This window comes from Trichomonas vaginalis, chromosome IV, assembly GCF_026262505.1.
Source record: "Trichomonas vaginalis G3 chromosome IV, whole genome shotgun sequence".
NCBI lineage: Eukaryota > Parabasalia > Trichomonadida > Trichomonadidae > Trichomonas > Trichomonas vaginalis.
In genome coordinates this window covers 10,574,279-10,585,107 of record NC_067206.1, presented here as the reverse complement: position 1 = coordinate 10,585,107, position 10,829 = coordinate 10,574,279, and the positions used below count along the sequence as shown (strand labels likewise).

The following is a 10,829-nucleotide window of genomic DNA, read 5'->3' as shown; positions in this document are numbered from 1 at the left end:
GATAATATAATGGGAAATCTATCTCAACCTAGCCTTAAAGTACCAAACTCCTGCTTGCATTCTCACTCACAAATATTAAACATCCATCTCAGTACAGTATACATTGTGCGTCGCCTGTAGCCTACAGCTACAGGCACCGGCACAATGAAAAAGTGACACTATACGGGCACTAATTATTATGGACGCCATAATGAGACGTGCCTTTAGTGGCGAAGAAACAGCCTGACGTACAACTGGGGGATTCTTATTCGCACCAATTGATATGGATGATGTTCCAACTGATAAGAGACAAAGGATCCAGAAGAGGATCGAGATCATGACAAAGATCATAAGAAACCAAGATCACATTATAAGTAAGCAATACTCGCAAATACAAAGAACGAAGAGAACAATGAAAATGATCGAGTATGCAATAGAACAAAGAATTGAAGCACGCAGTCTGGTGCCTTGGTAACTTCTAAAGATCCCCACAAACAGTTAAGAATAAATACTTTTTTTCACTGGAAAAAAAATGATATTTTTTTATAAAGATAAGTATTTAATTACAGTAGTCAACAAGTGGCTTCTTTCTTTGTATGATGAGTTTGCAGTAATGAAGCGTTCGTGCCACATATCAGACTGCCTTCCCAACTGATCAACTCGAGATCTGAGATCAGAGATCTCTTCATCTTTGTAGTCGAGCTTGGTCTTGAGTAATGTTATGAACTCATTCTTCTGTTGTAGTTCCTCCGCCTGCTTTGTGATCTGCTGCTTTAGTTCCTCGAGAGCTACGTTTGACTCCTCCAGCTGCTTCAAATACTTGTGGCTGGTCTTGATTAAACGTAGAACTCGAGGAGTAGCTTGTGGACCCGTTTTCTTTGCCGTTTGCTTGTGATCGAGATCTGGGATCTTGATCTCGGTCTTCGGACTCTCGCCACCCATCAATATTTCCTCGTCGCCAGAGGACTGTTCTTCAGTCACCTCTGGCTTCTGGATGGCAACAGCCTTAGCAGGAGCTGTGTTGTTCGCTTCCATTAAAAAATGTTGTGCATGAAAAATAGTGTGACTTCATTTTTGAACAAAAGTGACACTATTTCTGATGGTTTTGTCATTTATTTGTCAGATTTATAAATGGATAATAATGCTGTAAATCAGATATTAATTAAAAATATTTAAGATTTATGTTCGAATTGAAAAGCAAAATGATATTTTTGAGTAGGTGACAAAAGTGCATACTCTTAAATTAACCTTAAATGTTGATTTTTCGATATTTTCGGTATTAACCTTATTGTAAATTTTTCCGGTGATAAATTTATCACACTGAGGTTATTTTTCCGGTGAGATTTTTAACCTTGATTTAATGAAATGAGTTTGGTAGAATTTACGAAAAAGTGACACTTAAACTTAAATTTCCAAACACTATTTTTTGATTGTATTTTGTTATTTATATATTTATATATATATATGTATATATTTATATATCTATATATTTATATATCTATATATTTATATATGTATATATTTATATATGTATATATTTATATATGTATATATTTATATATCTATATATTTATATATCTATATATTTATATATCTATATATTTATATATGTATATATTTATATATGTATATATTTATATATGTATATATTTATATATGTATATATTTATATATGTATATTTATATATGTATACATTTATATATGTATATATTTATATATGTATACATTTATATATGTATACATTTATATATGTATATATTTATATGTATATGTAATGCATGAAAATTCGGTTCACTTCATTTTTGACACTTTACATATCGGATGTATTATCTAAGAATTATATTATAAAATAATAATTTTGTGTTTTATAAGTTTATTTGTATAAATGGATTCCTTCGCAAACAGCGGGAAACGTTGTCTGAATAGTTTAACATTCAGACAAAGTTTCCCGCTGTCAGAGAGGGAATGGAAGGGTAAGAGGTATATATTCATAATGTATACCTCTTACCCTTTCATTCCCTCGAGAAAGTTCAAAAACTTGGGTGCAATCAGAACTGATTGCACCCAAGTTTTTGAACTTGTATAAGGAATTGTTGGCTATGATGTACTGATCATGAATCAGTACATCATAGCCAACAATTCCTTCGCAAACAGCGGGAAACTTGTCTGATTCCACACTAATTTTATTAATTTATCTAAACTTTTATCCTCGTCTACAATTTAATCATCAATAATTATCTCTTGTTCTATTTCACTATTATATATATATATATTTATATGATTTGATTTAAAAAAATAAATAAATAAATTAATAAATCATTTACTCAAATATATCAAAAGTTTTATTTTTATATATAAAGATAACTACTTTTAAAAAAAATACCCTATATATTTTTGCCATGTAAACTATTTTTGCCATGTAAATATGTCACTTTTGTCAGAAGTGAAGTGAACCGAATTTTCATGCACAACATTTATATATGTATATATTTATATATGTATATATTTATATATGTATATATTTTATATGTATATATTTATATATGTATATATTTATATATGTATATATTTATATATGTATATATTTATATATGTATATATTTATATATGAATAAATAATACATCAAACTAGTTTTAGAGTTGATAGTAAGAAGCGAAGAACACTACCAGTAAGATACAGCAGTAGTAGCTGCTTCATGCTGCATTGAGTATTGTTGAATAATTTGAAGTAGTGGTTTTTGAAATCAGCACCCCTATGAGAGCGCTGGCGACCGAAACACGACTAGTAAGATTGTGTATTAGAAACTGCTTCATGCTGTGTTGAGTAAGCCTCGATTTCTTTATCAGACCACCTTTAAATTAACCACTCACATTCTCACTGTGGTCCATCTAAAATTTGTAAACTTTATGACATAAAATTATATTATATGCAGGATCCCACCTATTACTTAATCTTTTTGGAATAAATGTTTTATAATATTTATCGATTGATTGTAATTTTTTGTATAAAAAAGTTTTTTATTTATATTAAAAATATATTCGGTTAATGATATTATCTTATAATTTGTAAATAAATCTAGTAATAAAATAACTTTAATAGTTGGTGTCACTTTTTCGAAAATTCTGGTTTTTTCATTGTAAATTTTTCCGGTGATAAATTTATCACACTGAGGTTATTTTTCCGGTGAGATTTTTATCCTTGATTTAATGAAATTAATATATATAAATTTTATTATTTTTAATTTCGAATGAGTATAATAAAATATTTTTTATGTGTTTTTGTTTTTGATGTGATTTGAATGAGAAAGGGACAGACTAGCCCATTGTCACTTTTTAATTTAGCAAATGAACGCTTATGGAGTGGAGTTTTTGGGTAAATCTGATTTGCTTATAAATGAAATAAAATCAAAAGAAACCATATTGGCATTATATTATGCAAAAATAAATGATCTTACTTAGTACTTTTAAAGTTAATTTCAGAAAAAATTTGACACAATGGTATCCGGCACATACAAGTGGTGTACAACCAAAATATAAGTTGGTTTAAACATATATTGCTATATCTCATGATCTTACTTAGTACTTTTAAAGTTAATTTCAGAAAAAATTTGACACAATGGTATCCGGCACATACAAGTGGTGTACAACCAAAATATAAGTTAGTTTAAACATATATTGCTATATCTCATGATCTTACTTAGTACTTTTAAAGTTAATTTCAGAAAAAAATTTGACACAATGGTATCCGGCACATACAAGTGGTGTACAACCAAAATATAAGTTAGTTTAAACATATATTGCTATATCTCATGATCTTACTTAGTACTTTTAAAGTTAATTTCAGAAAAAATTTGACACAATGGTATCCGGCACATACAAGTGGTGTACAACCAAAATATAAGTTAGTTTAAACATATATTGCTATATCTCATGATCTTACTTAGTACTTTTAAAGTTAATTTCAGAAAAAATTTGACACAATGGTATCCGGCACATACAAGTGGTGTACAACCAAAATATAAGTTGGTTTAAACATATATTGCTATATCTCATGATCTTACTTAGTACTTTTAAAGTTAATTTCAGAAAAAATTTGACACAATGGTATCCGGCACATACAAGTGGTGTACAACCAAAATATAAGTTGGTTTAAACATATATTGCTATATCTCATGATCTTACTTAGTACTTTTAAAGTTAATTTCAGAAAAAATTTGACACAATGGTATCCGGCACATACAAGTGGTGTACAACCAAATCTTCGACTCGATGAACTTGTCATCGAGTTATATTCCAGTGTTGTTCCTTCATTCCTGATTCAGTTGCAAATTAAAGGTCTGGATTCAGAGAGAAGTGTTAAAGTTATCAAAAAAGTCACAAGAGATTTCGAAGAAATGACACAATTTAAAAAGTCGAATGCATCAGTATGCTTGAAGCTGTTCAGAAAGGTCTGAAAAATGATACACTTGATCCCAAACATTGTTTACTCAACATTAAAAATATTATTGCAAAGAAAACATTTGATTTAATAAACATTTAATTTATTATAATTAATTTTTTATTACAGTATAGTAAAAATGCTATAAATAAATTATTATATTTTATTAAAATGTGACTTTTAATAGTAAGTGAATAAAATAAATCAGGAATTGGGAAAGAAAAAGGTTAATTAAAAATAATGAAAATTACAAGTTTAAGGTTAATGAAAAGTGACAATGGGCGAGTTTGTCCCCCACTCAAGACGAAATGGTGGAAGTGAACTCAAAATAAGAGTAATTAGGTTATTTTGCCGACCAAATATATTTACAAGGCAAAATATCATATTACATGTCAACCTATTATCAGTATGTTTTGATAAAAAAAATTTTATCAAATATCATATTAAAATTAACATCTATATCTATATCAATATCTACACTATAAATTTTTTTATTCAATATCATAGATTTCAAAAATTTATTTCAATTTTAAATTAATTTATGGCTTTCATCAAAATTGTTTTTTATTAAAAAGCATGTTTCACAATTTTTACGGTTTCTTTCAAAAGTTATAAAAAGAGAGTCAATAAGAAATTTCAACGCTTCAAGAAGGAATCAAAGAAATTGACGAAGTTCCAGAATTTTATTCAACAATTCTTAATCAATTAACAAAAACTATACCGAAACTTATCTTACCATCAAATCAAATCACATTACATACGGAATAAACATTTAATCTTTTACCATTAAAATTATATTTATACGTTATTTAATTTTTTTACGTCTAAGTTGAATAGGATAATAGCCGAAGATATAAAGTAACTATAGTTTACAAGCTAAGGAACAAATCAGCATTGAAACTAAAAAATGCTGAAATATTATAATAAATTGAAGAAATACTGTGATAGAATACCTAGTTATACTAGATACTATTATAATATGAATTCATTTGTATTGAATATCGATTAAAATAAAATGGAACGTCAATTTGACAGACTCAAGTTTCGAATTAGAGACCAACTTTCATCAGCATAGTATATGTGCGCAAACTACTGCATAATGGTATGCTTATCTTTTCATTTTAAAAAATAACGTATTTGAATAATTTCGTAAAAAATTAGAATTACTCGATATTAAGCATATTGCTTTTCTATCATATATGCTTATATTCTACAATAGTGTTACCAAACATCGGGCAACATCATACGTATAATACAACTTTTTAATACTTGAACGTCAATTTGACAGACTCAAGTTTCGAATTAGAGACCAACTTTCATCAGCATAGTATATGTGCGCAAACTACTGCATAATGGTATGCTTATCTTTTCATTTTAAAAAATAACGTATTTGAATAATTTCGTAAAAAAATTAGAATTACTCGATATTAAGCATATTGCTTTTCTATCATATATGCTTATATTCTACAATAGTGTTACCAAACATCGGGCAACATCATACGTATAATACAACTTTTTAATACTTGAACGTCAATTTGACAGACTCAAGTTTCGAATTAGAGACCAACTTTCATCAGCATAGTATATGTGCGCAAACTACTGCATAATGGTATGCTTATCTTTTCATTTTAAAAAATAACGTATTTGAATAATTTCGTAAAAAATTAGAATTACTCGATATTAAGCATATTGCTTTTCTATCATATATGCTTATATTCTACAATAGTGTTACCAAACATCGGGCAACATCATACGTATAATACAACTTTTTAATACTTGAACGTCAATTTGACAGACTCAAGTTTCGAATTAGAGACCAACTTTCATCAGCATAGTATATGTGCGCAAACTACTGCATAATGGTATGCTTATTTTTCATTTTAAAAAATAACGTATTTGAATAATTTCGTAAAAAATTAGAATTACTCGATATTAAGCATATTGCTTTTCTATCATATATGCTTATATTCTACAATAGTGTTACCAAACATCGGGCAACATCATACGTATAATACAACTTTTTCGTACTTCTTTATCGAATTTAAATAGAACTAAGTTTTTATTTTAAATAAAAGAGAAATAATTCTAATTTATAATCTCATTATTAATTTATTCTCATTTTAATATTTCATCGATTTTTTATTATCGATATTCAATACAAATGAATTCATATTATAATAGTATCTAGTATAACTAGGTATTCTATCACAGTATTTCTTCAATTTATTATAATATTTCAGCATTTTTTAGTTTCAATGCTGATTTGTTCCTTAGCTTGTAAACTATAGTTACTTTATATCTTCGGCTATTATCCTATTCAACTTAGACGTAAAAAATTAAATAACGTATAAATATAATTTTAATGGTAAAAGATTAAATGTTTATTCCGTATGTAATGTGATTTGATTTGGATGGTAAGATAAGTTTCGGTATAGTTTTTGTTAATTGATTAAGAATTGTTGAATAAAATTCTGGAACTTCGTCAATTTCTTTGATTCCCTCTTCTCGCAATACAACTCCATATCATTAACTTGTATTTAAAGGCTTCCATATACAAAACTATATATAATGTTTGAAAGTTAAATCCAATCTTTTTCTATTTCGAGAAAGGGACAAACTATCCAGTGTCACTTTTCAAAGGAATAAAAAAAATAATAAAGATGAAATAATAACATGAAATCTTATATAAATATAATTTTATTAAATAGATAAATGAATTAAGCAGTTTACAGTTATATATATTTAATGAGAGACAATATCTAGTTCTATGGTAGAAATGGCTCTTAGACTCAAATAAGTAACACAGATAGAAAGTACTCAGTATAACAATTATATATGTACACTCAAAGTTAGTCGCTGCTAAAATCTTAACCTTGCATTTCGGGAAAATCTGACAAATGGCTCTTAGACTCAAATAAGTAACACAGATAGAAAGTACTCAGTATAACAATTATATATGTACACTCAAAGTTAGTCGCTGCTAAAATCTTAACCTTGCATTTCGGGAAAATCTGACAAATGGCTCTTAGACTTGTTTTGATAATTAATTCTTCAATTATATTATAATTTATAACAAATTTCCTCAAACTATCTGTATGTCATTCAATTCCCGGCCACTACATTCAATGATGGACCATTTCCTTCAAATTTTGAAATACCTTATTCAATTTGTTGTATGGAGCCCGTGATATTCAACACTATGGAGCTCCTCCAGTTTGGTATCCAAGAAGAGATAAAAGCTAGCATGGGCTACTCTCAAAAATGCTTGAAGCAATATATTCAAGTTTGCAACAAGGATCAATAGATTCAAATCTTGTTTATTGTACTTTAAAGGTACTTTTAAAAAAGAAACAATTAATGTAAAAGATTCAAATAATTTTTTATTATTATTTTATTAATTTTTTAAATAAGGTTAATAAAAGTGACACTGGATAGTTTGTCCCACACTCTTCTATTTCTAAAAAAATTGAGACCTAAACACGAGATAGCTTTCAGAAAATTTTCAGGGACATTTTTAATCATTTTTTATTTATTGTAATATCTTTGTTATTAAATTTGAATTGTTTAATATTTGAATGTATAGAATTGAATAGTAATAATTTTAGTTTTAATACATAGCTAATTGCTAAGCAAAATAATTAATTTATTGTAATTTTGACATGTAAACTAAAGGGGAATTTAGCCGGCCAAATATATGTCACTTTTGACTTCACCTCACTTCCACCATTTCGTCTTATGACAAAATATAAGTTAGTTTAAACATATATTGCTATATCTCATGATCTTACTTAGTACTTTTAAAGTTAATTTCAGAAAAAATTTGACACAATGGTATCCGGCACATACAAGTGGTGTACAACCAAATCTTCGACTCGATGAACTTGTCATCGAGTTATATTCCAGTGTTGTTCCTTCATTCCTGATTAAGTTGCAAATTAAAGGTCTGGATTCAGAGAGAAGTGTTAAAGTTATCAAAAAAAGTCACAAGAGATTTCGAAGAAATGACACAATTTAAAAAAGTCGAATGCATCAGTATGCTTGAAGCTGTTCAGAAAGGTCTGAAAAATGATACACTTGATCCCAACATTGTTTACTCAACATTAAAAATATTATTGCAAAGAAAACATTTGATTTAATAAACATTTAATTTATTATAATTAATTTTTTATTACAGTATAGTAAAAAATGCTATAAATAAATTATTATATTTTATTAAAATGTGACTTTTAATAGTAAGTGAATAAAATAAATCAGGAATTGGGAAAGAAATAAGGTTAATTAAAAATAATGAAAATTACAAGTTTAAGGTTAATGAAAAGTGACAATGGGCGAGTTTGTCCCCCATTCGATTTGAATTTTGTTAACTCTTTTCAAAATCACTTCATTTTTATGATTTCGGTGGACTTAGAGGAGCTTATTGCTTTTGGTATTAAACAGGAAGTCAAGGGCGGTGTCCCATACAGAAGAAGAACGGGATCTCCAAAGCAAATATGTCACTTATTGTTCATGTTCGTATCCCCCCTATGCAAGGCAAAATTTAGGGTTGAAGAACAAAATGGAGTGTTTACTATAAGCAAAGTTAATGAAGAACATTGCCATCATATAGGAGTTGAAATGGGTTCACATTACGCGAGTAAATTTTATCAAAAATGGATCGAACTTTATATTAAAAACGGTGGAAAGCAATTTCTTGCTCAAAAAGCATTTTTTGATAAGTTCGGAATTGATACGAATAACAAAGAAACGATGAAACTTTTCGCGCAGTCTACTGATGCTTTAAAGCACAAATTTTATCGCCTTGATGAGATTATTGCACAAAGATTATCAAACGATCCTTACACTTCTTTGGAAGCATTTTTGAATAATTTACAGGAAGAGTGCCCAGATGATCTCGTTCAATTTGATTACAATGGAGATTTTTCCGAGTTTACAATCATATATGCACCTTTTGCTGCAAAAGAATTGGTGCATAGCATTGATAACCCTCTCCACGTCGATTCCACTCATTCTTTAATTAAAGGAAAGATCCAATTGTTTGCAGTAACAATGAAAACAAGTCAAAACAAATTTTCCCCTTTTGCTATTTTTTAGTGAACCCTCAGACATCTGAAAAAATTCAAGAATGTTTGGTGAAATTCTGTGAGTTTGCGCACCTGGATCCACAGCATTGGAGCGCTGACTGTGCGCTAAACATTGCTCGCGCAATTGAGGACGGATTTCCTCTTGCGCAGCTCAGTTGGTGCACTGTGCATGTTTTACGCGCATGTGCAAAAGTTGGAAGCTATTTTGACAATCCACGAATTTTGAGAACTTCTATTTAGCACTGGACTTTTTGACATTACGTGCAGATGCAACGAATGCAGAAAAGCTGGCTGAAGAGTCTGATGAAACATATGAGTTCTTGACAACAATGTTAGAAGAAGAAGAACCGCGCGCTTTGAAGTATTTCGATAAACAATGGAGAAGAACCAAAGAACATTGGATGATGTTATATCGTGGAGAAGGTGATTCCACGAATAACATTGCGGAATCACACTTTCATCAATTAAAGCAAACATTTTTCTTGGGTAAGAAAAATGAGCGCATTGATGACATCGTCATAACTCTCATCACTGTTGTGATTCCAAATGTGATTATTAAGGTTCAAGTCGCTAATGTTTTGAATGAAAAAAGAGCAGTAAGAATTCTTACAAGGGCAGATAATCAGATTGTTGAGCAAAGAGCTTCAAAACACGATGAATGTTTGAAATTAATTCAACACATTTTGGAAATTGTCGAAAGCCGAAGGATTGAACCTAGTGTCCTTATTCCATCTTTGAAGGCAATATTAAATTTGGCACAAAGAAGTTTAAAGGAAGAGTAAGCAAGATTAGATAATTTGGACTTTTTTTAAAATTAATGAATAAACAGTATATTTTTGAAGTGTAAGCTTATTTACCTGAAGCTATATTACTTAATATAACATTCAAAGTATTATTGCTATTTATTGGAGAACAAATTTATGTAATTTTCACATGAAAATTGATAAATTTGTATTTCCTTATGATAATCAATTTTTGTATTTGTAGAGAGTCTCCCTGCATGATATCAAGACTTGGCTATAAGTCTTTATCCATTTTTGAAAATTGTATTGTAAATTGTAAGAATTTCTGAATACTACTACTATAAAATATAATTGCTTATCAATGTATATTCTCCCTGCATGATATCAAGACTTGGCTATAAGTCTTTATCCATTTTTGAAAATTGTATTGTAAATTGTAAGAATTTCTGAATACTACTACTATAAAATATAATTGCTTATCAATGTATATTCTCCCTGCATGATATCAAGACTTGGCTATAAGTCTTTATCCATTTTTGAAAATTGTATTGTAAATTGTAAGAATTTCTGAATACTACTACTATAAA

The 10,829-nt window shown here is 28.7% G+C and overlaps 1 protein-coding gene and 1 pseudogene across 2 annotated transcripts, besides 16 other annotated features; one reads left to right on the top strand and one right to left on the bottom strand.

Moving 5' to 3' along the window:
* Positions 1-522: 522 nt before the first annotated feature.
* TVAGG3_0066060 (single helix bin domain-containing protein) lies at positions 523-1,014 on the bottom strand (the record flags this gene model as incomplete). Its single annotated transcript, XM_051221528.1, has 1 exon — positions 523-1,014. The coding sequence occupies one exon, from the start codon at positions 1,012-1,014 to the stop codon at positions 523-525; it is 492 nt and encodes a 163-aa protein (XP_051106514.1).
* Positions 1,015-1,192: 178 nt separating this feature from the next.
* Positions 1,193-1,346: a mobile genetic element.
* Positions 1,347-1,869: 523 nt separating this feature from the next.
* Positions 1,870-2,150: a mobile genetic element.
* A 940-nt stretch (positions 2,151-3,090) lies between these two features.
* Positions 3,091-3,281: a mobile genetic element.
* Positions 3,282-3,319: a terminal%2Cinverted (terminal inverted repeat of MuDR-5_TvMULE4 transposon ID:TVAGG3_0066020).
* Positions 3,282-4,718: a mobile genetic element.
* Positions 4,682-4,718: a terminal%2Cinverted (terminal inverted repeat of MuDR-5_TvMULE4 transposon ID:TVAGG3_0066020).
* A 199-nt stretch (positions 4,719-4,917) lies between these two features.
* Positions 4,918-4,966: a mobile genetic element.
* Positions 4,918-4,966: a terminal%2Cinverted (terminal inverted repeat of ISTv2 transposon ID:TVAGG3_0066010).
* A 349-nt stretch (positions 4,967-5,315) lies between these two features.
* Positions 5,316-5,365: a mobile genetic element.
* Positions 5,316-5,365: a terminal%2Cinverted (terminal inverted repeat of ISTv2 transposon ID:TVAGG3_0066000).
* Positions 5,366-6,692: 1,327 nt separating this feature from the next.
* Positions 6,693-6,721: a mobile genetic element.
* Positions 6,693-6,721: a terminal%2Cinverted (terminal inverted repeat of ISTv1 transposon ID:TVAGG3_0065990).
* A 300-nt stretch (positions 6,722-7,021) lies between these two features.
* Positions 7,022-7,867: a mobile genetic element.
* A 290-nt stretch (positions 7,868-8,157) lies between these two features.
* Positions 8,158-8,765: a mobile genetic element.
* Positions 8,729-8,765: a terminal%2Cinverted (terminal inverted repeat of MuDR-5_TvMULE4 transposon ID:TVAGG3_0065970).
* Positions 8,766-10,829: part of a mobile genetic element that runs on past the window's edge.
* Positions 8,808-10,281, top strand: TVAGG3_0065960 (annotated as a pseudogene). Its single transcript has one exon. A coding segment is annotated over exon 1 (1,474 nt).